General features: G+C 42.5%; 2 protein-coding genes and 1 pseudogene across 2 annotated transcripts; 1 reads left to right on the forward strand and 2 right to left on the reverse strand.

Moving 5' to 3' along the window:
- Nucleotides 1–955: 955 nt before the first annotated feature.
- Nucleotides 956–7,538, forward strand: LOC133919197 (uncharacterized). Its single transcript, XM_062363508.1, has 8 exons — nucleotides 956–1,130; nucleotides 2,533–3,074; nucleotides 3,469–3,634; nucleotides 3,717–3,767; nucleotides 4,056–4,238; nucleotides 4,368–4,464; nucleotides 5,535–6,232; nucleotides 6,369–7,538. Exons 2-8 carry the CDS (start codon nucleotides 2,611–2,613, stop codon nucleotides 6,723–6,725), a joined length of 2,016 nt encoding a protein of 671 aa, XP_062219492.1. The 5' UTR covers nucleotides 956–1,130; nucleotides 2,533–2,610; the 3' UTR covers nucleotides 6,726–7,538.
- Nucleotides 7,539–11,461: 3,923 nt separating this feature from the next.
- Nucleotides 11,462–14,289, reverse strand: LOC133917963 (2-oxoglutarate-dependent dioxygenase DAO-like; annotated as a pseudogene).
- A 154-nt stretch (nucleotides 14,290–14,443) lies between these two features.
- On the reverse strand, nucleotides 14,444–18,810 carry LOC133919198 (armadillo repeat-containing protein LFR). Its single transcript, XM_062363509.1, has 8 exons — nucleotides 18,518–18,810; nucleotides 17,034–17,203; nucleotides 16,428–16,561; nucleotides 16,082–16,329; nucleotides 15,475–15,580; nucleotides 15,251–15,389; nucleotides 14,981–15,108; nucleotides 14,444–14,878 (listed from the first exon to the last, which is right to left on the reverse strand). Exons 1-8 carry the CDS (start codon nucleotides 18,699–18,701, stop codon nucleotides 14,617–14,619), a joined length of 1,371 nt encoding a protein of 456 aa, XP_062219493.1. The 5' UTR covers nucleotides 18,702–18,810; the 3' UTR covers nucleotides 14,444–14,616.
- Nucleotides 18,811–25,071: the final 6,261 nt, after the last annotated feature.

A 25,071-nucleotide genomic window follows, 5' to 3' on the forward strand; every position in this document is an offset into this window, starting at 1 on the left:
CTAACCAGTCTAATCTCATTTAATGCTACCCACTTAAGTATTTTTCTTCCCTAGGCACCTCCTTTCAGTGAGCGAAGTCATGGCTGATGCAGTGACACGGCCTGTAGCAATTAATGCTACTGGACAACCCTACAAGCAGGGGCGACAGTCTCGTAAGTGGGCGTGGCGACGTGCGGGCTGATGGGACACGACGTGCAAGATGAACAGGCAATGCCCACTCTCCGTAATGATGGCCTTGTAGTAGGTGTTTTCGATAGGAATGGGACTGCCATAGTTCTGATATGTATTGTTTATATATACACCTCTCCTCCTACTATCTAAAGGACGGAACTCTTTCTGTATCCAGTTGATCTCTATCATAAGAAAATACACAGAACGTAGTGCTGTTATCCTATGGGAGGCTTGAACGTGGATAACCCTTAGTATTCTTGAGTTTATCATCATACACACACTTGTAGAAAAGCGTTGATCACGCTCCTATCAACCGATATACCCCGAACACATTGTCAGGGATTAACCCTTGACAAATCTATTTATAGAATATATTTTTAAAAAGGGCCAAAATGTAAAAAATTCACAAAAATCTACCCCACCCACCCCACACACACCCACGTGGAATTTTTATATTTCAATCATTTTCAAAAACTTTTTCTATGCATAGATCTATGGAGAAACAATGTTAAAAAATAGACCATTTTTATGGTACCATGGCTATTAGCGCTATTGTTAAATTGTATGGCGTTGTAGTAATTGATATTGTGGTAGCTACAACGTATAATCTTACAAATCCAATACAGAATATCATATGTGATAGCTACCACAAAGTCAATTGTCACGACACCCTACTATTCAGCTACGGGTCAAATGTCATGGTGTGCAAAATGGTCTATTTTCAAAAATTATTTTTATAAGGTTCTATTTGTAGAATATATTTTTAAAAAGAGTTAAAATGTAACAATTCCACCATCACCCACGAGGCCACCACCACTCCACTCCACGGCTCCACCACTCCACGTCTCGGCTTCCTTCCTTCTCCCCCCTCCAGACCTTCACCCGGGCGCTGAATCTCCAAACGAGATCGCGCTCCGCATGTGACGCCGCCTGCGCCGGTCTCCGCCTCCGATCCAGAGGTGAGCATCCTTGCCTAAACTCGAGGACTTTCGCTGGATTGGCGTGTTACTGAAGGAATGAGGGGGCATTTGGGGTGGGTTAGATTCGGCTCTCTGGGCGGGATCGGAGCTGCATATCTCGTGGGATTGTGGGACGGAGGGATCGTTTCCATTGGTTGTGGAGACGTTCCCTGGATCGCGGCGATCTGCGCCTCGCGCTCGAGTAGCGCGGGAAATTTTGGTGGGTTTTCAGTATTGCTATAATATGGCTCGGGGGCACGAACGGCGGGTTAGCTAGATTCCATGGTTTTGGTTGTTTTTGGAGGAAACATGGAGCGACTCCCTTGAGATCGTTCCTTTCGAGAAAAAAAAAAAACTCCCTGGAGATCGTCTGATCTGACCCTGAGAATACTGAGCTGCTCTGGATTCACTATTTCGCTTCATCTAGGTGACACGACCACGCGATTTTTTGTTAATGCGCGGGCATTAGTGCCCCGCAAGCTCTTGTAGCTTATGTACATCATGGTTGTTGTATTGCTGGACTGTAGCAGCAAAGGTGGTTTAGGTGCAATTAGTTGCAGTTGGATCGCACGATTTCTTGCAGTGGATTAAGCCCATCTTGTTTTGATGTGTGTCTGATTTTTTGGGCGCACAATTCATGTTGGCAGCAGATCAATAGGAGAAGTAAAATTTTGTTCAACTAATTCCATGGCATGGCGTATCAATCCATAGGATCAAGCCATTCAGGAACTGAGTATACTTAACAGTTAGGTGTGTTGTGATAATCTTCAGAGTGGAGCAGTAATTGTGCTAGGGTGTGGGAGATGGAATTGGATCATGTTGTTGTCACCTAGTTGATGATTTCAGTCGTTATGCCGATGCTTGATAGTGCTTCAGCAGAAAACTAAAAGGGGACATCAGTCCTACACTTGGCGATGAAAGTTTAGTTTCACACCATAAGATAGTTTTGAAAGAAAGTAAGTTTAGCTTTGGAGTATCAAGTTAGTGGTTCATTTTCAATCTGTAGGGTCTGAGAGCAGCTAGTATCTCGTTGGTCTGGTACTAGTGGACGTGCATAGTGGCATGTCTTGCATATTTGCTCAACAGCCTCCATGCAAAGAAACATGGTTTGCATTACATGAGTTCAGACTTTAACACCTGTAGCCTTCTTTGGATAATTTATGTCATGAGTGTCAAATTTGTTTTTTCACGATTCCTAGTGTTTTTATTCCTAACTTTAGGAGGCATACTCCTTAACTAATTAGATGTTAGTAAAATATTTTTTTCCAATGCTGAAATGATGAGTCACTGCTGGGCTTTTTTGATAACCCATCATATGTTCCATTCTCTTTTGGTGCATATCTGGCTTCATGTTACTTGCCGCATATTAGAGTTTCATTCTGTCATCCTTTGATTTACACAGATAAGTTAACATTTGGAGAAGAATAGTTAACAAATTAAGCACTGGGATTTCATTCATTCTGTCTCTGGCATTTCAATAATGTGGAAGCTCAATCCCTTTGGGGGAAAAGTACAGAGTGGGTTAGAAGGCCGCACCATTGATGTTGGAAATGTGAAGATTACAGTACGAAATGTCATTGCACAAGGAGGTTTCTCTTGTGTATATCTTGCATGCGACACAGTACATCCATCAAAGCTGTACGCATTGAAGCACATTATCTGCAATGACTCAGAATCGCTTGACCTTGTCATGAAGGAGATCCAGGTGATGGACCTCCTCAAAGGGCATCCTAATGTGGTCACACTGGTCGCCCATGATGTTTTCGACATGGGCCGTACAAAGGAGGCACTGCTTGTGATGGAGTTCTGTGAGAAGTCCTTGGTGAGCGCAATGGAGAGTAGAGGCAGTGGTTACTATGAGGAGGAGAAGGCACTTTTGATTTTCCGAGATGTCTGTAATGCTGTTTTTACTATGCATGGACAGTCACCACCAATTGCACATAGGTACGTTGATACATTTACAAATATCGTAGGAATAATCTATTCCCAGTGTGCAGAATGCTTTATGATTAAGTTTAAAAGGGTACTTTTTTGCAGTGTTTATGCTGTTCCATTTCACTATATGATTAGGATATTTGAATTTAGTAGCCAACTACTCGTATACTAGCAAATTTAGTTTTGTTATTTGTTTCCTGTACCACATTTGTATTCTTCTAATATTATGGGCTGGATTGAAATTTCTGTACATTGTAGCTTAGGACAAATATTATATGTAAACAGTTCTTCCCTGCACCAATGTATCATATTGGGTGTAACCGAGGGACTCGCCTGCAGTTGTTGAAACAAGTTACTATTCGCAAATATATCTTATATCTGACCACTTTGCCATATTGTTTAGGGATATGAAAGCTGAAAATGTTCTTCTTGGATTTGACGGCGCATGGAAAATATGTGATTTTGGAAGCACATCAACAAATCATAAATGCTTTAACAAACCAGAAGAGATGGGCATTGAGGAAGATATCATAAGGAAACATACAACCCCAGCCTACAGGCCCCCAGAGGTAAATGAACAGCTTTCTATATGATGGGTTAAAATTAACAAACCTTGTACAATCTCCAATGATCCCATGGATGCGTTTTCAGATGTGGGATCTCTACAGAAGAGAAGTAATTAGCGAGAAAGTCGACATTTGGGTAAGTGCAAAGCATATGAACATGAACATGAACATGTGGTCTTTACAATGCATGTGTTCGGATCTTAAGCAAACCAATGGCATAGCATGTGCTATGTTCTTTGCTTTAATTATCAGAGCCTGGCAAACTTACTTCTTAAAAGTTTAAATGCATACGAGTGATGCTAACAGAATGATTGGGTTCCTGTATCACACTGTACTTAATAGTTTCGCTGTTTTTCTTGCACTGCATGCAAAGTATGGTGAAGAGTGAAGTCATCTGTAACCTTTTTTGTTTTACCATTGGCAGGCCTTGGGGTGCCTTCTCTATAGAATATGCTACTTCAAGTCTGCATTTGATGGAGAATCCAAGTTGCAGGTACTCAATGGCAATTATCGTATCCCTGAGCAACCCAAGTATAGCACTGCTGTCACAGGGTTGATCAAAGATATGCTGGAAGCCTCTCCAAATGCCAGACCAGATATCACACAGGCAAGAGCTTAGATTGATTGGCCATTCATCTCCATGATACTAGGTTAGTCATAGACTGTTGCATGTAGCATTAGGAACCAGATAAGCATAGTTTCCTTTGGCTCATGTTATAATTTATATGTTTGGCAGGTCTGGTTTCGTGTTAATGAGCTACTGCCGCTTGAGTTACAGAAAAACTTACCTGATGGACCTTCATCAGCCATTTCCATGAGTTTGCATGACGAAAGTGAGATGCTAGAAGAAATGCTATCTGTAGAAGTAGAACACACTTTATTAATCATATGTGGTTGCCTTTGATTTTGATTCGCAGTACTTTAAGTGCTCAACTATGAGTCTATGACATGCTTGTTTCTGTTGATAGGGGGCAAAAAAGGAACAAAGAAACATCAGTGCTACCTACAATAAGCTGTCTGATACTTATCATAGATACATTTTCGAATAAGCCCTCAGCAGTCAGCATTGTTGTTGTCTGAACCTGATTGACACCCATATTTTTGGGAGATTTTGGAGCCATTCTTGTTCTCATATTCAAGAAAATTGTTTAGCTCAGTTATAACAAGTCAAAATCAATTTTGAGACTTCCTAAAACAATTTGTAGATAGTATGCGGCCAAATCTTAGTTAATGAAATTTCGTTTCGCTTGTTGAGCAATTACAAAGTCCACTTATTGTATTTGAAAGGACCCCTTAAGGACAGAAAGAGAGGGTTCGAGTGTGACTAGAATTTGATGTGCTGATATAAATTGTTACAACTTTGATAGAGAATGCAATAGAGTTCAATGCCAGCTTTTACATGAGGTCCATTTTACAGGGCTTTGACAAGTATTTTATGCGTACATGGGTTATTTGGTTACCTTATTGGCCTATTTAAGTATTTGTTATTTCTGTGGCCTGGCCTCTGACTTTGGTAATTACTACATATACTCTAATCCCTCATCAAATATCCTCGCAAGAAAACCCCCCTTCAAATAAGCTTATTTGGGACCCTATGAACTAGATAGGGAACTTTTACCTCCTTTATGCTATAAATTTCATGATTCTGGACATAACTTCATAGCAATTGCTATCGCTCCAACTTCCTTTACTTCTCTATGATACGGAACCTTATGATATGTCACCATGCTGCATGCAGGGTTCTATAAAAATCATTTACTATACTAGCCTGACTGGTATGCTCAAAAGTTTTCTGTAAAATATAGTGTGATCAATGAACATGGTCACTTTACTGTTGTAAATTTGGACATGAGTGGCCAAATGATATTAATTTGCAGATCATCATCTTATTTTGCTTGTGTAGATGCCTACAAAAGAACACATGTGATGCCTAGAAGGAACCCTCCTCCGCCTCCGAGAGAGCAATCTAATAGTTCCCTGTCTCATGGAAGCTCAAAGGCAGGAGATGCACCTCTAGGTGCATTTTGGGCACAACATGCACAGGGTTCTCAAGCTGCAGATAACAGGAATCCTTTGTTTGATGAGGAGCCAATTACACCATCTCTATCATCAAAGCATAACCAAAGCAGCGTGGACACCAGCATCATTATCCCTGGAGATAGGCACGGTCATTCTGGTCATGTGTCACGAATAAGTAAAGCGCCAAGTAACTCTGTATCCAATAATGGATTTACAGGTGTCTCTGACACAAATTTGTTCATGGGGACACAAAGTTCTGTGAAAATTAAAGCACAGCAACCTCAACCCAAGCCAAAATGTGAGAAAGAATTCAACAGCTTTGTTGCAGACTTTGACACAAACAATCTCCACACTGGGACTACTGCAGCTGGTAAGGCATCTGAACTTGAACAAGAAGTTTCCGGTCTGAAGGAGCAGTTGAAGAAAACCACATTGGAGAAGGCCGAGATGACGGCCAAGTACGAAAAGCTGTCTGCAATCTGCCGATCTCAGCGCCAGGAGATTCAAGAGCTGAAACGCACTCTTGCCGAGACGACACCACCTCCATTGAACAAAGTCAGCTCGAGGACACAAGAGTTTCAGGTGATTGTTCTACACCTATCTCTAAGTTCTAATACAACATTATGCTAGCATCTTATAGAAAATTTACAACACATATCTCTTGGTCCTGACTTTTTATTTTTGTTAGCATCTTACACAAAATTTACAACCCATGCAGCGAAAGGAAAAGGTCGAAGGAACGGTGTGGGAGCTTGAACAAGGAATGCTTGCAAGCAACTCTTCATTACCCAGCTCTGAGGCCAAAACATGGCAGGCATTCCCTGAGCCAAAAGCTCAGGCCCGTCCAAAGGTCGATCATGCAACCAATGTAAGGCAAAGCGTAACAAAGAACACAAACTCAGGTCCTTCCCCAGATGTGTGGGGTTTCAGTGCTGATAATTTCAGAACATCATCATCATCATCAAGCTCTGCTGCACAGATCAACAGGACTACTGCTCAGGGGAGTTCCTCCCAGAGGTTCGGCACTGGGGCAGCGAAGAAAGTAGGGCAGCCATCTGGATGGGCTGGTTTTTAACTTCACATCAACATACGCGGTAACCATCATTCTCGTTTCAGACTTGCAGACTGCCCGGTGCTGCCGCTCTTGCGAATGGACGAGGTCAGTTGTGATTCAGTGATTCTTGCCTGCCATTGGGTGTCCAAATCGGTTATCTTCAGTGTGTGCATAGTTGGTTGAGCCAACTTAGACATTGATTTCTGCGACTGTTTGACATTACCCTGTTAATAAGTAAATATTTACAGCGTTGTACTTATTTCCGTGCATGGAATATGACCATGTAATGACTGCCTGCCCTAGCAGTATCAATGGCAAGCTATACCGTTTCATGAGCTACTAATTTCTTGCTGCTACCATACTGGCCGCTAGAGTACGTTTCAAAGCACATACTGCAGAAACATGGACGCCTTTGTTTTGTATTTTCTGGTTCAAAATGTCAAATTATACTAAAATGTATCTTAATTTGCCTTACCTTCTTTTTACGAGGAAACCTGCGTCGCTGTTGCTTTGCAATCCTGCAACATGGACCAACCGGCCGTAGTTTCTTCGCTTTGGAGCGTCACGCAACTATGGAATTGGAAGGAAACCGACCCATGTAACGCAACCACGGAGCAGCAATCAAACAACAAAGATCTGAAAAAGTCATCTCCTGTCACGTACTTCGCCCAGATATGCGTGCTAAGGGTGTGTGTGATTGTAAAAAAAAGCTGCATTCGTATAGTTTGGTTGAGTAAAAGTAGATTGGAGGAGCCGTATATTGAGAAGAGTGTTTAGTTGTTTGTATGAGCGGATACAGTAAACCTATGAATGTGTTTGGTTGTCTGTATGAGCGGATGTAATAATTTTGTAATCTAAGACTGATGAGTGGATCCTACTGACATTTTTGCTCAAGCAGCTTACATCCGTCTAGCCTGGATACAAGTGAAGCTCGATTTAGATATATCGTATGGCCAGGATGACTCATAGAGTTTGTATCTGTCATGCAGGTCAACCAAACAGATTTCTGTACGAGAATACATAAATAGAGACAAATTTCTCATATGTATGTATGTTTGCTTGAATGTAGGAAATCAAACAGACCCTAACCCGCTTAAATATGCGCCTCTCAACATCCGCACCAGCCGGGTCCGGTCATGCGAGCTTTAGGACTAAAGAGTTGGTAGGAAGGGTAAGGTCCTGTTTGGATCAGCTAGAGTTTATAGAAATCTGATTTATAGCTTATGGATTGTTAAAAGTTGGCTAGTAAAAAGTTGGGGCTGTTTGAATCCCTAGATTATAAGTTGGCTTATTGTTAGTTTTATGTGTTAATTGTTTATAATACTCTTATTTTTATTGTTGACATGTAAACACGTGTGGGTGAGGGGGTGAAGGGCAAAAAGATTTTTTTAACATGCATTAGCTGAAATAAGCTGACTGTCCAGTAATGGTATTATAGAAAGCTAGATGGTTAAATTATTATAAACTGGAAAAAAACTAAACTATTTGAATTAGCTAAAACTTTTAAAAATAACTTTCTATAAGCTCTAACTGATCCAAATATACCCCCAAGTTTGTTTGAATCAAGTCGGTGCTCAGCACCTCTGCGTCGAAAAGGCAGAAGCGCAAAAGGACGGGTTCCAGTGACGCCGCTCTGAAGAGGCCCGTTGAGAGTTTATAAGGGTGCTCGTTGTTGGGGGGCTTTTGTCCTGAGAGAGGTGCAAGGCGGCAGTTGTTGAGGCACTTGGGCTGGGCGCGTTGAAGGGCAGGCCACCGTCCGTCGGCCTTGCCGGTGAGTTCGCCGGCGGGTTATTATGGTGCAAATGTTTTTTTTATTTATATATTTTATTTTTCAATATTTACAAAATTGCACGACTATTTCAACAATTACAAGAATAAAATATCATCGCCCACGCCCGATGAATGGGTGCGGGCGAGCTACACTTCCATTCGTTAGCTTATGTTAAGTGTGTATTTCTTTTTTTATTTAACTTTTGATTTTACTTGAGAGTACACTAGTGGTTCAAAAATTCTAAACATTTTTATGAGTAAACAAGAGCTCACTAGCAACCCATTTTAATTGATTTGATCCAAAAATCCTAAACCAATATTTAACTAAAATTCTTCAAAGAAGCCTATTTTTATAACTTCTAGCAATTTTTAATGCCTCATATAAATTCCCAAAAATCAGGAAACATTCACTAATATTCTTTTCATGTGATATACTAATTTATAAAAATATTTATAACCTTAGGTTATTTAGTGAAAAAATGAGTTCCTTGTAATGCTCAATTTATATGCATTTTTATCGGTGGTTTTTTCATATTTTTTAATCTTCTGATCGGCGGGGCTCACAATCGGATGAGACCTTGATCTCACCTGATGAATGAGCAACGATAGACTATTCTTGCAATTCATTGAAACGGTCGTGTAATTTTGCAAATATTGAAAAAATAAAATACATAAATAAAAAATTCCAAATGGTGGACGCTTTGGGCTGGATTTAGCCCGGGAGGCCGGCATACGCCCGGCCTTGTCGGATTTAGCCCTGGATTTAGTTCTGCTATTTACCTGAGCTCCTAGCTAGCGATAACTCCGCTACCTGACATTTGTACCAACGGGCCAAAATAACAAGCCAATTTTGAAATCTAATTTTTTTTAGAAGGCCTATGCATATATTATAAGCCCCAAAGTATGAGAAATATAGCATGGCACATTTATCTTCCTTTTTCTCAATACTCTAACATCATATTTCTTACTGACTGAAACATTTTTTTAGGAATATTATGATTTATAGTCTTATACATAGTATTTACTATATAATATGTTCTAAAGTACCATGGTTTTATAAATTCTTCGAATATGAATTATATTACGTACTTGCAAAACCGGATTTGTTTGTACACGCACTTGCAAGCATAAAAATATGCAAGATTTGGCTTGTGTCCTGTGGCTCTTTGGAAATTGCGATTCCATCACGATAACTAGGTGTGCATGTCACGTACTTGCTTCCGGTGAGCTTAGACCAAAATTCTAAGGAGGCGAAAGAACCATTCCGCTGTCTCTTCTTCTTTCTCCCTCCTTTCTTCCTCTAATGAAATCACCTCGATGCAACGTGGAAGCTTGATTTGAGCAGTGAAGTGCTCGATTTGGTAACATATGACTTCGATTTGGTCACTGCTGTGCTAAGTTTGGTGGTAAGAGAAGAAACTGATAGGAGAGAGCAGCGAAGAAGTCAATTTAGCGTGAGATTCAACGGCAAGGAACTCGATTCGGAGGACTAGGTCAATTCAGGTGAACCTCAATTTGGTGGATGCCATGGACGTCTCTTTTCTTAGAGTGGAGCGTGAGCGTAGTGAGAAAGAAGCAGAGCTTAGACTGTCTCTAACTATATTTTCTTTATTTCGTTCTTTTCTCGATTCCCTTTCCCATTCTTATTTCCTTTATTTTCTCTTATCTCCAACAGCTTCCTTTCGAAGGGAATCGTGAAGGGAAAGTAGAGAGAATCCCGGTCTGGAGAGAATGACTCTGAGAATCCCTTCGCAACGGGAACCATGAAGGGAACCCGTTAGAGCGCTAAAAAGAACGAAAATCCCATCGTGAAGGGATTTTAGCTCTGAAAAAAAATCGTTGGACACAGACTTATGAACGAACAAGTGTGCTGCTATGCATGGCTGCATCACCGTCTCACTCTCGTCACCATCCCATCGTCGCTCTAACCTAAAGAAAATTTATAGCACGTAGAGAAGGCAAACAAGGAGCGGCAATTACAGAGCATACCAAAATCCACATTTCTCTCCGTGCCAGCATGGTTTAGTCCCGTACCGCTAATCGCCAGCTAAGAAACCCAGCTTAAATTGACACCTGTTCCGAACCTGCAGCTGGGCTCGGTAACGCGAGCCTGTAACTCCAGCCAACGGAGGGCAAAAGAGTTGGTGGTGCGACCTGGCCTTTGGTTTGGTATGGGGTGTGAGTTTGAGCCTGTGCTTAAAGCCCGAATCGGCTTTGGCCCGGGAAGCCGCCTGATGGCGATGGGCCTGCCTGATCTGTATATCGGGCGCCCCCACCCGGGGGAGAGATGTCCGGAGGACTGAGTTTCTCGGCTCGCCTCCGGCTGAGCCCGATCTTCGGATCAGTTTCTTTCCCGGGTTTCCCATATGGGCCCCAGGGTGTGATATCCTGAACATAAAGGCTCCCATGAGAATAAATGTTCGACCGAAAGGTTTGAACGGGCTAGGGGGCCCCGTATGGTTGCTCTGGTTCGCTCACTACCCCGCTCATCAACTCTTTTTTTCCATTCTTGTCCAACGATATCACGTTGATTCGATCAGTTTGAATGTTCTATCCTTCTTGTATCGCAGAACACACTAGGTTAGGACGCAATCCAGCAAATAGCATCCACTTCGCACGATCACAGTGACAAACTATACTAGGGTACGTAAGCTGATTAAAATACTAGCGCCATATGCAACCATGGCACATGCTCCGGTCTACGGATTAAAATTTCATTGAAATTTTATAAATTTTGGAGGGAATGAAATATTTAAATTTAGAATTTTCTTATATGAAACCAATAGAGCAGAGACGAAAAAATTTATAAATTTTGGAGGGAATGAAATATTTAAATTTAGAATTTTCTTATATGAAACCAATAGAGCAGAGACGAAAAAATTTATAAAATTTCGGTTTTTTCATTGGTGAATGAAAAAATTATAAAACAAAATTACAATCCCTGTCAGGTCAGGACTCGGTAGTACATGGCAAACTGCACAGGGACCTCATGCGCCGGCGCGCCCCAGAGTGGACTGCCGAGCCCGCCGGTACTCGTCGTAGTTGAACGCCCTAAACCTGCGCGGGTGCAGCGCATCCACGAGCGCCTCCGGCGCGCGCACCTCGCCGTCCCTGGGCGCCAGCAGGAACATGCCAATCGTGAAGCGCGGCACCGCCGCCACGCACCGCACCCGGTGGCTCGCGTTATGCAGCGCGCCCCGTTGCTCCACGCCTGCGCGAAGCCAAATTCACAATAACTGACGAGCTTGACACATGCAGCCGAAGAGGAGTTGCTTCTACGTACCATGGCGATCTCGCAGATGTTGACGAGGAGCGACCCGCGGCCTCCGATGTACGCCACCTCGAGGCCTCCGATGCGGTCCTCCTCCTCCTGGAGCACGGTGACGAAGCTGGTGTCCGTGTCGATCTGCACGCCGGGGGACCACACGGTCTCCGGCGTGTAGTTGTTGTACCTGTTCATGCGGAACTGGCAACGGCCAGTCCCGGAACGACGAGCTGTCCTCCACGGCCACACCGAGGCTCGCGGCCACCTTCGTCGCGACGTCCAGGACCAGCTCGTGTATCTTCTCGGTGTACGCCCTGATGGTCTACCTGCGCGAGCACGAACGGAGCAGGATTGAAAATCAACGGCACCCTGCGTGGTAGATTGGTGCGATCGAACAGGGCCGGCTTTGAAATTTTGGTGACCCGAGGTGAAACTAAAATGGAGATTTTTATTGGACATAAACATTGAAATATTTATATATCAATTGTAAATATAATATTCTGCAACTCTATCAACTCTTTTCTTTTTTTACTTTCCTTTTTCCACTTCTAGATATATGCTTTCTAGATGTCATATTATCCCATAATGATAAATGGGTACAGATAGTCTTGAAAATTGAAATAAAAAAGTCATCAAAAGTTGACATCTAGTGAAAAGTGGTAAAAGAATTCAATCAAATAAATGAAATCATCTGGGCGGGGATTGACCCTTGATTTGATTGAGCATAGGGACCATGCCTGCTGGCGATCAGGAGAAGAAGAGGGGAAGGGAACGGGCAACAATGGCTTACTGTGATCGAGGTTGGTGATTAGGCCTTCGTCAATTTTAGACGATCGAAATTGACCTGATGTACGGTGGCGCATCGATCAAGAAATCAAATGTGTGTGTGGTGCGCCCTGATCAAGAAATCGAATGCGAATCTTCTTCGCTTGATGTGCGGTGACGCGCCGAGGCAGTCGCAGAATGTGTCAAAGTCAGCCGGGGCTAGCCCTGGGGCAGGGTGGGTAAGGCGACCGCCCTGGGCCCCTAAATCCAGAGGCCCTCGGCTAGGTATGCATATGTATTGGCATGTCCTGCTACCTACCAATATAGTCCAAACCTGCTAGCAAATAGCAAACAAGCTCAAATAAGTCTTCAAATCTACAAATAGCTTAAGGTCCAACGTTACGTTATCAGTAACCTAACCTAGCTAAACCATGGATGATGAATCATTTTTAAATTAACGAAACATCATGCGTAAGCCTGATCATGCGGTACTTCAATCATACCATCGTCAACCCCAGTCAAACCGATCCTAATTCCTAGCAGCATCAGGGATCACAATCTTCGCTTGTTCCCTTCCCCTCCTCTCGATCTCTCCGTGTCTCCGTCTAAAATGACGCGTCTGCATCAACTCATCTGATCCTCCTCCCAAAGCTCAAGATCAATTGTTCAAAATTGACGAAGACCTAATCACCAACCTCGATCGCGATAAGCCATTGTTGGCCTCTTCCTCCCCCTCTTCTTCTCCTAATGATTTTTAGAGAGCGGCCATGATGGCACATCCACTTGATATTTGTCCATACAGCGTCCAGACTCCAGAGGTGGCCATATGATTAAAAACAAAAATGAACGACACTGCAGGAAAGACGTTCCCCTTGGCTGTTCATGTTCATTAAGAGGAGGTGATCCTCGGTGGATTCTTTGCTCCCAACGACTGCTCGTGCATGCTTCGGGCTTGATGGTCTCTACCTGTGAACAGGGTGGTGACTTGCCCTGGGTTTTGTCGGAAGTACAGACTACGACCATGAAATCTGTGTGCCATGAGCAGGAAAGAAACGGGCAGACACAAACACAACCAACGAAATCTGTATGTACTCAAGTTTGGCAGGCTGCTTTCATTTCTGCGTGTCATTGGACAGGTTTGTCACTTGTCAGTTGGTACAGTACAGCAGATGCATGGAAAACAAAACGAGAGGAGAACAGAAACAGTATGCTCACCAAAGACACAAGGTACTGAAGAGACAAACAGCAATGCAACATGCCATACAGAGAGATTACAAGACTGTACTTGTTAGTTACATCCATCCAATCCGTGCTGTGTAAATTGCACAGCGTGGTTTACTGATGCTGAATCGTCATCTTGGTTCCGTGTGCCGTTCCTATGTTAAAATGTGAAGTTTTCTAGAAAATAACATGTAGGAATTCGCAGTGTGAGGCTCTTTTTAGTTTGTTTGGCACAGCTACATCTCTTAAATTTATATGTTAAAATAAAATAATTTAAATCTCTATTTTATATTAAAATAAAAACAAAACAGCTGATCCAAACATCATTATTATATTTATAGCTTCAACTCCACGAATTCATGAAGCTAAGAATATTTAGCTTTAAAAAATTTTATAGCTACAAACAAAGTTGAGTGTTTGACTAATCTTATTTATATAGTAGACTAAAAATAGATGTCTATTAACTCTAAATTTGATGTGGAACTAGGGAGCTAAAGTCCTGCTCTTTCATTATCACTTGTCAGAACTCTCGACCAGTCGCTTTCTCACCAGCGAAGAGATCATCGTGCTACCAGCGCATTCGCGTCAGTACTAGTGTTACTGGGACAAAAACCAATCTGAGGCATCTGATTCCAGCAAAATACACAGCAGGTGCATGCTATGTTCTACCAACCACTCCAGCCTTAAGCAGCCCACCAAAAGTACTAACACAAATAGATGGGAGAACCATGAAAAATAAGTACTTAGATTAGGTCAAGCCAAGCTGCAAGCCTGCAACTAGATACAGCTAAGAGCTTGTTACATACAGTCAGAAACTAAATACATAGTCAACAAAGTACCTACATTACATCTCATCTAGATTTTAACAGCACACTGGGACCAGAACATGCATCAGTTTATGTTTCCCCAGATAGCATGCCCTGATGACACTTTGTTACTCGGTCTTGCAGTCAGTTCATATAGGATCCGAGCAAATGTGTCGGAGTATTTCCCTTCTGTTGTCAGGATCTCAGCAAAAGTATTTTCGTGAACAAGGAGATGCATCCTATTTTGAGGCTCAGAGACAAGGCTCTCCAATATCATCGATGTCTTCCTGCAAACCTCATGCACAGGATGTGGCATCTTCACAATCTTTAGGAGTCTATCGACAGCCCTGGTTCAATTGACATTGAAATGACAAACAAAAAAACCAGATTGTAATGCCGCTTCTCCAATATTAGAATGCTATCTCTAATTATATAAGGCTGATATTTACCATCGCTCACTGGCAAGCTTTAGCCTGCAATCCATATTCACTTCTGATACATTGTAGAGTGCACTAACAGCAGCAGCCTGTGCATCATATGCTGGCACACTCAAGAGGTCAACTAGCCGTTTGTATATCTGTATCAAGCATAGCAATGTAAGTATGACAACTGCACCACCGAGAAACGGATAGCTTTATTTAAATCCATCTGCATAGCATTAGTGCATAACACTATAACAGTAAATACTATTACTAACTAGAAACAGCATGTGCATTTACCTGTGGAATGACAGGAAGAAGAAACGACTCATTGTCTGGATTTATTATCAGACGCCCAATCAATTCAGCAGCAGCACAGTGCCACGGCTTTACTGAAGATGCAAGCATACCCATTATGACATGAACTGCGCCTTTCTCACTATCTTGGCAAAAGCGGGCAAAAAGAGTAAGCATCAATATAAAAAGAAAAAAAGGAAAAATACTGTTACAAAGTCCTGTCTCACGTCATTTTAATAAATGATGGCTTTGAAGAGCTGAAGATTCTCAGGTCCAGCACAGGTGCTAAATTAACAAGGGTCTCCAGCATGTTTGTTATGAGCTCATCATCTTCTGTTAAATGATAAAAATGAACAAAAGGTTAGTTTTCAAGTATGTATCAATGTCTGTTGGAAAAATAACTGCATTCAAACTGCCGTGCAATAAACACATAGTCCCAGGATAAATAACTCATTCGAGTTACTAAGGATATTCGATATAACTAAACAGAAAAAAAAAACATATAGCTTTTACGTCATCCTTATTTTGTGGTATAAGACTGAACACAAAAATTCAAATAGGAATTAGGAAACATAAATTAATCAGTTTTCGAGCCAAGCTTTTGGACTGTAGAGTAACCTGCAGCCTAAATGGAGCATATGTAGGTAATAATTTGTCAAAACATAAGCTACAACATACTTGAAGAACCAAATACTTATATTTACATAAACACATTCGACTATCTCCAAATTAATCAGTAAATGAAAAAAATACTAGTGATAAATGGACTCAACAAAAAGGAGTAAACGATAGATGCATGTAACTGAAAACAAAGGACAATATTTGAAGTTTTACCTCTATTTTGGTCTTCTAAGCACTGAAATACAGTCTCCAAGCAATGCCTATGTTGAACCATGATAGTCTCATTTTCTGGCATAAAAGAGAAATTGCGGATTATATTGGAGGCTGCAACAGCGCACTGCTGCCTTTCTGTCCGCCCTTCATCATCATTGTTAAACAAGCCATCTTCATCAAACCAAAAGCTTGCAGAGAACTTCTTCGTGACACTGGAGTCCTCAGTCTTTGATTGATCCTTCAAAGTACTGTAATTACAGCATTTAAAAGAACATAAGTATGGCAGCAAGAACTATGGAAAGTGAGATGGGTTGTCAGGACCATGGTAATACTAATAACAACATACGTGGCAGTGTCCGAGTAGACTTTTTCCATGTTCTCGTGGCCAAAGCCCGATAGTGTTGTGTTGACACCCAAAGTTCTTTCTCTAGGTGGTTTCATATGGTCCTTTGGCATTGCAATATCTCTCCAGTCATCAATCTGTACAAGATGGCAAAGCATAAGAAAGAATGCAAGGAAAAATGATAATACCTGACCAACACATTACTCTTTTGTCAAGGAAATCAGCTGTGCGCTAGAATTTAGTTGGGTGTAAGAACCATATAATCAAATGAGATAAGAGTAATAAGACATTGCTTCGGTGATCCAGTAATAAGTTTTCAAGTGGAAATAATAAACATCTCTTTTGATTTTGCTTTATGGCTACATTGGACAATCAATGCCAAATCCCATAGTATGCATGAGACCATGACACTTTTTCTTCAGTGTTTACGGCGAAGGGCCGTACAAGCTTGATTAAATCTTTTTAAAACCATTCTAATAAAAAACAAATTAAACACTGAATAACCAAACAGAAACATGATTACTGTTCAATTTTAAATGAAATATAAAATACATGATTCGGTAACACAGAAAACAAACTGGAAGGGGGGGGGGGGGGCTAAGAACATACAACTTGAAGAAGAGCATCTAAAAGCCCAGGAACTTTAGCAAGAGGTGTTGTATCCCGTCGGAGGTCATCCTTCTCCTTAAATGAGAGCACTGTAAGGGCATTCAATGCCCACAATATCTCTGCCTTCAACCCACTTTGCAATGCAAGGACAATTCTTTTGTTGTTCTGATCTGAGATAGCCACAAAGAAACGTAAACTATCCTGCCAAATAGCCAATGCTGATAATGGAAGTACAATTAAAAAAGATTAATCGTGCATTTCAATCTCATGGCGCAGAATGTGGGGTATCATCTCTATCGAATGGGACAAAACAAGAGAAAATGGGACAATATAGACTCTCTTATTTACCTGAAATGATAGAGAGCAGGATAACAAAGAAAGTGAACACAACTATACCATGCCATGATTTGTCAGCTGTGTGAAAAAACTGCTTGGTGGGAAAAAAAACTACATGTACACATATTACAAGCCTATGTTTAAGTGCTTGAACCAACATGCACTCTCAATAATGGAAGTGTGCACAAACGTGAAATTTTTAACCATCCCATAGAAACTTAGCAGTCAATTTCAATTCTACCAACGTATTTTATGCTGCAGAAATAGTTACAGCTAAAATGCAACTTTCAACATTTGCATAGCCGGCAAACTAGTTTCCCTGCTCCTTCCACCAACTCGGCCTGCCACACAATCCAAACTGGAAATGAACCATATTCCAGTATCCCCTAAACATTGCCAACAATAAAAAAAGAAGAAGAAAGCAAGCATCAGGTTCTAGATTATGCTTTGACCTTCAAAGAGCTGAAAAACAAAACCATAATCGGATACTCAGGCCAGCCTCAAAATTGGCCGGTATTCTATAGCCTCATCCAAGTCTAAATATGTGTTCAAGCATTGAAACAGAGGTCTGAAAGAAATCTTGCCAGTTAGTGTTCTGCGGCATCACACTGTTTTGATAAAGGGTCTGTTTGTGAGGTCAAACTTTTTCTATTATAGGCAAACTTTGTTACTTGAAGCTACGGTTTTGAGAGTATGAGATCAGATCTGAAGGGAGCAAGATGGTAAGGTATAACTCAGTTGCAATATAAATTTTGTTGTGTATTACTGCAGTCATACCTCACCTTTGTGGCTTTGCCAAAATAAGAATCTACAGCAACGTTATTGTTTCTGATAAGACAACCAACCGCAACAAACTAACCCCAAAATGCCTCTCTCCCTATAACGTGCACTCAGATGAGCAGATCTTGGACCCCAAGGCCTTACTTACGTATCTAATGTCAGTACCAGGCAAATAATTACACAGATCTATGCAGCTCAAGCTAAAAGGGAGGTTCTTTCACAGTCTAAAGCCCCTAGTTTTCCTCCAACAAGTCGACCCTAAGGAGCAACCAATTCACAAGTCCAACACCCGAGTTATTCCCGCTTTATGCCCTAGAATCCCACATAAACTTAGTTGAACTGCAAGAGGATACGAATAAGTGGATTACCGGAGAGGGCCGAGAGAACTTGGAGGGACGGCCCGATCAGCGCGGCGGGCGCCCCGGGGTCGCCGACCGCCGCCGCCGCGGCTGCGGCCGCGGCTCCGCCGCCGGTGGTGCTCCCGAACGGGCGTCCGCGCTTCGCCGGCGTTCCGCCGCCGCTCCCGCCGGACTTGCCCGTCTGCTTCTGCATGGCTAGGGTTTTGGAGCTCGGATCTTCGGGGCGGAGGGAGGGAGGGAGCTCGGAGATGGGTGGGCACCGCGTGGCGCGTGGGAGACTCGTCTCTTCTGCTTTTCTCAAGCTTCGAAGCCTAAATAAATTAGTTTATTAAAAAATATTTTTTTAACAAGTTACAAATTTATTTCTGAGGAAATAAATTAGGACAGAAACTTAGTTGAGAATAGCTTTTTAAAAAATGATGGTTTAATAAGTAAAAAAATATTGTAAAATCAACCACTAAAATTCAAAAATAACTTTTCAGCAAAAAGAAAAACATAACTTTTTAGAAAGAAAAAACAGAAACTTAAACAAACAGACCTTAAGCCTCATGATGGACGCAGATAAGAGGAGCCGCAGGATCACTCGGATGGTGGAGATTCAACGGACTATGCTGTAACTTTGCTCAAAGTTATAGGATTTGGAATGTGGCATCCCCTGGCCATGCGGCCTGTGCCTTTCTCTTTGTGTGATTGATTACCGGTATGTACTGTTACTCATATAATTTTTATACGCAGGTTAAGAGAAAGCAGATTGAGCGGAGTTATGTTGGTTGAAAAAAGAGTGATATATAAAATCAACCAAATACTCTTTTTTTAATCGTATACGTAGGTTGAGAGGAAACAGACTGAGCGAAGTTATGTTGGTTGAAAAGAAGAGTGTTTATTTAGTTGTATTTGCCTAGACAGTCTAAGTTGAGTTTCTGTTTAGTTGATTAAATCTGAGGTTGCATGAGTGGGTCAAGATTTTGATTGTTTACTCACATCAAGTTGATTTTATGACACTGACAAATGAACCAATCTGTATGAACGAATATAGCAGTCTGCATCTGCGGTTTAGACTACAAGCATATATTTGTATTTGTCAGATCAGACTGAAACAATACATACAAATAATCAAATACAATTCTCTCTAAAATTATACGCATTCATCGAGCCGAGATATATTCATACAACAACCAATCACCCTTTGTGATTGACAGGTAGGTCCAGATATAGCTTGAACGGTAGTAGCCCGTCAGCCCTGTCACAGTTGCTACTTATGAAGTAGCGACGTCCATAACGAACCCAGTCGGTATAACTAAAATGAGAACATAAAATTGATATGGCTACATTCACCATTAAAATACTTTTATAATGCATAATTTATTTTATTTGAATAACGAATTTTTATAGAGATCATTAATCGAAATGTTATATTGAAGATTGAGCTAGTGTACCAAACGACTTATTCCCGAAAAGGAGTATCCACCGCACCAACCATGGATGGAGCTCGTATACAGTACCGAGTTCATCACTCTCTCTTTCTGTCTAATATACAGTACCGAGTTCATCAGGGATTGATTCGCTTCATCTGTGATCCATTGACAGGTGTATACAGCCCATTCATTCTGTGCCGCGCTTCCAATTGATACATACATACATACACAAGTAGTCCTAGGAGCCAGAGACTGATCCATCGATGGGAATGGCGACGGCCATGCCTCCTCCGTTCTCCTCGATCAGGACGGTGGCCTGGTGACTGGTGCAAGCACAGCCGGTTCTGAGATTCTAGGTGGTGTTTGGTTTGACCTATGTATACGGCAACACTAATGTAATCAGTATGCAGCGGTATCGGTAACAGTGTGAGAAAAAGCATCTTTTGTTTGGTTTGGTTAGGTAACGGTTTCCATTTCAATTACTGTGTTTGGTTGGGAACGAAGCTCTGCCTCTGTGCCACCTCGCCGCTGTGCCACCCCACCTCGCCGTGCCTGCCGGGCCATCGGGGCGGCCGTGCCGCAACAGTGCTCAGGCTGGCTTGGCCCAGCATGGTGGCTGACGGATCGCGCCGTAGGTCGCGTCTTCGACCCGCGGGCTAGCATAGCATGACCCGTTAGTCTTATCAGGCTTGTCGGGCCATGCCGTAGCCAAGCTGTACCTAGACGGGCCCGTGCTGAGCTAGCCCGACAAGCACATTTGGCCATCTCTATAAGCGTCTACTCGAGAACTGCCAAATCTGAACCCAGTCAAGTAAGATAGATCAAGCTTGCAGTCAAAAGAATTGAGCAAGGAAAAGCTCTATTCCGAGTATCGAGTGGAAACACTATTGGGTCAAGCGCCCTACCGTTGTTCGCACTTGAGACTTAAGAAAGGCTTGAAAACTCGACTTCTCGATATCCGTCTCTTTGTAAAGTTAAAAAGAACATATCCGAAATTTGAAACGTTGGGTATAGGAGCATTCAATGCACTCAGATGAGCGTGTAGAGATTCGCATAATGCCATTATCTCGTCTTTCACGTCGAACAAGGCGCCACAACGACCGGAGAAGTTACCAAAGAAAACTTTGAACTCTAAAATATTTATCCGTACAAACCTAGACTGTAGCCATTCTTCACCATTGCGCCACTAGTTCTTTCACTCAAGCCTTCTCCTTTCTTCGCCCAAACACGCGCCGCCAAACAGAAAACTCCGCCCCATGGCCTCCAGCCTTTCCGGTAACGCCACCTCTCCTTCCTCGCCAGAGAAAGACTCCAACTCAAAGGCTGCCGACGTATCCCCAAAGCAATTAGATGAGATTAGATTGCTAACGGAGGCCTAGGCGATCTCGTCGATGCAAGAATCAAGGCTCAAGGAACTTGAACGCGAAGGCATCATTCCTTCTCGCGATTTGGCCAACTGGAAGCTAGCATTGGGTGAGGAATTTCTATCATGCCAATTCGACCACGAGATTGTGGTTTTTGTGTCCTTTTTTCGCTGTGGTTTTAATGTTCCCCCTTCTAAATTTCTTCTCAATGTACTCGATTGGTACCAAGTCGAGCTTCACCACCTAAACCCAAACTCAATCACCATGCTTAGTGTTTTGTTCATCTTTGCGAAGCCTTCCTCAGCATTGAGCCGAGTTTGAATTTTTTTAGTATTTCTACCATCTGAAGAAGAATACTGAAAATAAATGTGTCGGGGGTTGTGGTTTCCAACTGCTGAACGGAATGAAAAATTCATATATCCTGGTTGCTCTGATCTACTCCTGGCAAAAAGATTGAAAAAAACTTTGATTTTATGTCTCCATTCTCGACCCCGTCGCCTCTTCCTTGGTCTATAGAGGTTTTCAACCTCGCCCAAATCCATCTTGGTCGAAGAAGCACCGCGAGCTCGACCATACTGCCTATTATGTCAAGAAGATTGGCAAACTTAGGCAGAGTGGTTTAACCGGGTGGCATGTGGCTAAAGACTTCTTCAGTTAATGGCTAAGCCCTGTGAAAGTGCAGGATCACTTCGCTTGAGAATATGCTGGAGACAACGATTGCTCCCGGGACGCGGCCGGATGTAAGACTTAGTTATCCCTTAATGATCTTTGCAGCCGCAATTGATCTTTATCGAGTGACTTCTTCCTTTCTTCAGCTCTATCTTTACAGGACACCACTGCTCGATTAAGCAAGTTGTTTGCCAAGGAGGGATAACAGTGCTCTATCCAGGCCTACTCCATCAAGAATCCTCGACCACCAGTAAGAATTTGCTTGGATTAGGAGAGAAGCACTAATTATTCTTATTCGACCTGACTTGTCTTTTTTATTTCAGATTTCAGACTTCCACCAAGAAGACACTTCCTCTGGCACCGATGACAAGGGGAATACACCGACTGGTCAAGAGACCGAAGGGTCTCTTTGATTCAAGATATCTTCTTCGCCATCTAACCAACCTCCCCCCAAACGCACGCGGGGAAAAATTCCATTGGTATTGAGATCGAGTCTTTCAATGACCACTTGTTCATCTGCCTTCCTGGTTATTGAGCAAATGATTATTAACGTCCGGTCTGCATAGGTAGCCTTCTTTCAGGGAACAACAAGTGCAACCCCTCAATCGCCTCCTCGAGAGAACTTCACGCCTGATGACTCGGCCAAAGAGATAACTCGCCTCGAGTTATCGCCCTTTCATTGGTCATTCTTTTTCAGTATTCACTCGATATGTCCAGGATGATGAATTGCTATTGGCTGATTTCTAGCAATTGATTGCTCCCTTGACTTCATTTGATTCCCAGGCCATCCCTTCGACATAGCCTGCCCCAGTCGCTGGTGTGAAGTGGAGGAAAATAATCGTTAAGAAACAGAAATTGAACATCGTCTCACGCCTTCCGATTACCAAGAGGTTTGGCTTGAATCTTCATCTTGACTAGTAGCTTTCCTTTCCCTTCCTCATCCTGTTGATTGTAGGCCATCACTTCCGGAGAAAGCAAAAGAATAAGATGCAAACGGGTTGGTCAGCCAACTAACGTCGACCTATCCTGTTACGCCACCTCCAGCTCCTCGAGTGGAAGATCTTGCCTCAGACACACAGAAAGCAAACCCGCAGCCTAAGAAAGTCGAGACCTTGACATCGATCCCAATTGATGACCCTTGGGCGGCGATAGATGTTCTCCTCAATGCCACAGGTGCTCAAGCGGCTACTGCCAAGGCCCAATATCCGGAGATTGACCACATGGACTGCCAGAAGGAGCTTAATGCCAGCCAAGAAAGAATCGAACGTAAGTCCACTCCTAGATCACAAGTATATAATTCAATCATTGGGCAACTAATGATAATCAATTTTTATTTGCTTCTCCAGTTCTTGAGTCCTCCTTGAACAGCAAAGAGGCCCTCATCAATGACGCAATGAAAACCATCGACGATAATTCAAAATATCAGGAAAAGCTCAAAATTGATGTGAAGATAGCGAGAGCTGAACGAAAGGACATGGCTGCTGAACGAGATGCCGCTGTTGCCGAGCAAAATGCTACTGTTGCCAAGCAAGATGTTGTGGTCTCAGCACTCCAGACACTAAAGGAGTAGAACCTCGATCGCATGAACCAATCGGCCTCCGTAAGCACTGAAACAGTACTTGGTATCCTTAAGAGCTACAACCCTGCACTCAACACACCAGTAGTGATAGAGGGGTTTGATTGCACCATAGAGGAAGCAGCAGAATTTATTCTCCACGTCAAGCCTGTAGTTCCTGCCTTTGTTGAGTCATTAGGGCTTAGCCTGCATGACGATGACAGTGAGGGAAGTCCCTCAAGGTGATGGTCTATTTGACTCAAAACATTCAGAATTTATTTCGTGGTCTGGGAATGTTTTAAAAGTACTGCTATTGTAAAACCCCAACCCGGGGTCTTGTGCTTCCCGTATCAGTCCCTGTATCAAGTAGCTGATATGCACAGTATAACAGTTGTAGTATCATAGCCAAATTTTATACATAAGTATTAAGATTCAGAGTACAAAATGTTACAAACCAAACCATATATTATAAATCTAGCCAAACGGCCAGCAAAACTCAGCAGAAAGCAACGACCCAAAGCCACAAGCAGCTAGGGTGTGAACGTGACCTCTAAGACTACTATTCATTCTCGTCTTCACCTCCGGCGAAGTCGGCATCGGCTTCCTTATCTGAATGATAGCAAGAATGAGTACGGAAGGTACTCAGCAAGCCCTATACTACTTCAAGGTGTTGATAGATGCATAAAGGGGTAATTCAAGGATACGATTTTACGATTTAGTTTTAAGCGTAAAGCAGTTTATGTAGGTATTCAATTGTATCATTTATGATTGACTTTAAAATAGTTTAAATAGTTCAAAACTATGTAACAAGCTATATCTAGGGGTTTTCGGTCCTGGGAGGGGCTACACCTCACTCCACAGTCCCTATCATCACCTCTGGTCTACCTCTAGTACCACGCAGCTTCTAGGAGCCAGTAACATCATCACACAGACATCTATTCCACACACTCACTCATCAAGACACATGCACTCGGAGTCTAGTCACAAAGGTTCTACCTTCGCATGTCTATGACTGTGGACACAGCTATTCGAATAGTTTTACACTCTACTGAGCCTGTACACTGTACCCATACGATATGCACAGCCTCCAACCATTGCAAGTGGAGGAGCAAATCATACCGAGATACTTCAATCACCTTTCCTGCCGTGATTTTCTACGAGACACCCCAAGTCACAGAGTCCTTAGATTGAATACCAGATTGGCTATGATGTCTCTCAAAATATTCAGATAGAGGGGCAGATGGACACTTGGCCTCTCACTGCTCCCCAATCTCCTAGTATGATGCCCAACCCAGTCACATGAAGAAAAGTCAAGTCCTGCCCATTCAGGACATGTGGTTGCACAGAGTTGCTTAAGCATGGCGGTGAAATGACTCTGTCCTTATGTGGCCATGGTGGGTATCTTCTGGCAGTGAATATCACAGAGGTAACTAAAGCCCTCAAGAGCATCCTCGTCCAGAGTACTACGCCACCTGGCCCCGCCAAAATAGTTTTCACCCATTTTTACACACCACCCTCCACATCCCACATGGCATCAAAGATTTCACAACCATTAAGGAT

The sequence above is a fragment of the Phragmites australis genome, chromosome 5 (assembly GCF_958298935.1).
Source record: "Phragmites australis chromosome 5, lpPhrAust1.1, whole genome shotgun sequence".
NCBI lineage: Eukaryota > Viridiplantae > Streptophyta > Magnoliopsida > Poales > Poaceae > Phragmites > Phragmites australis.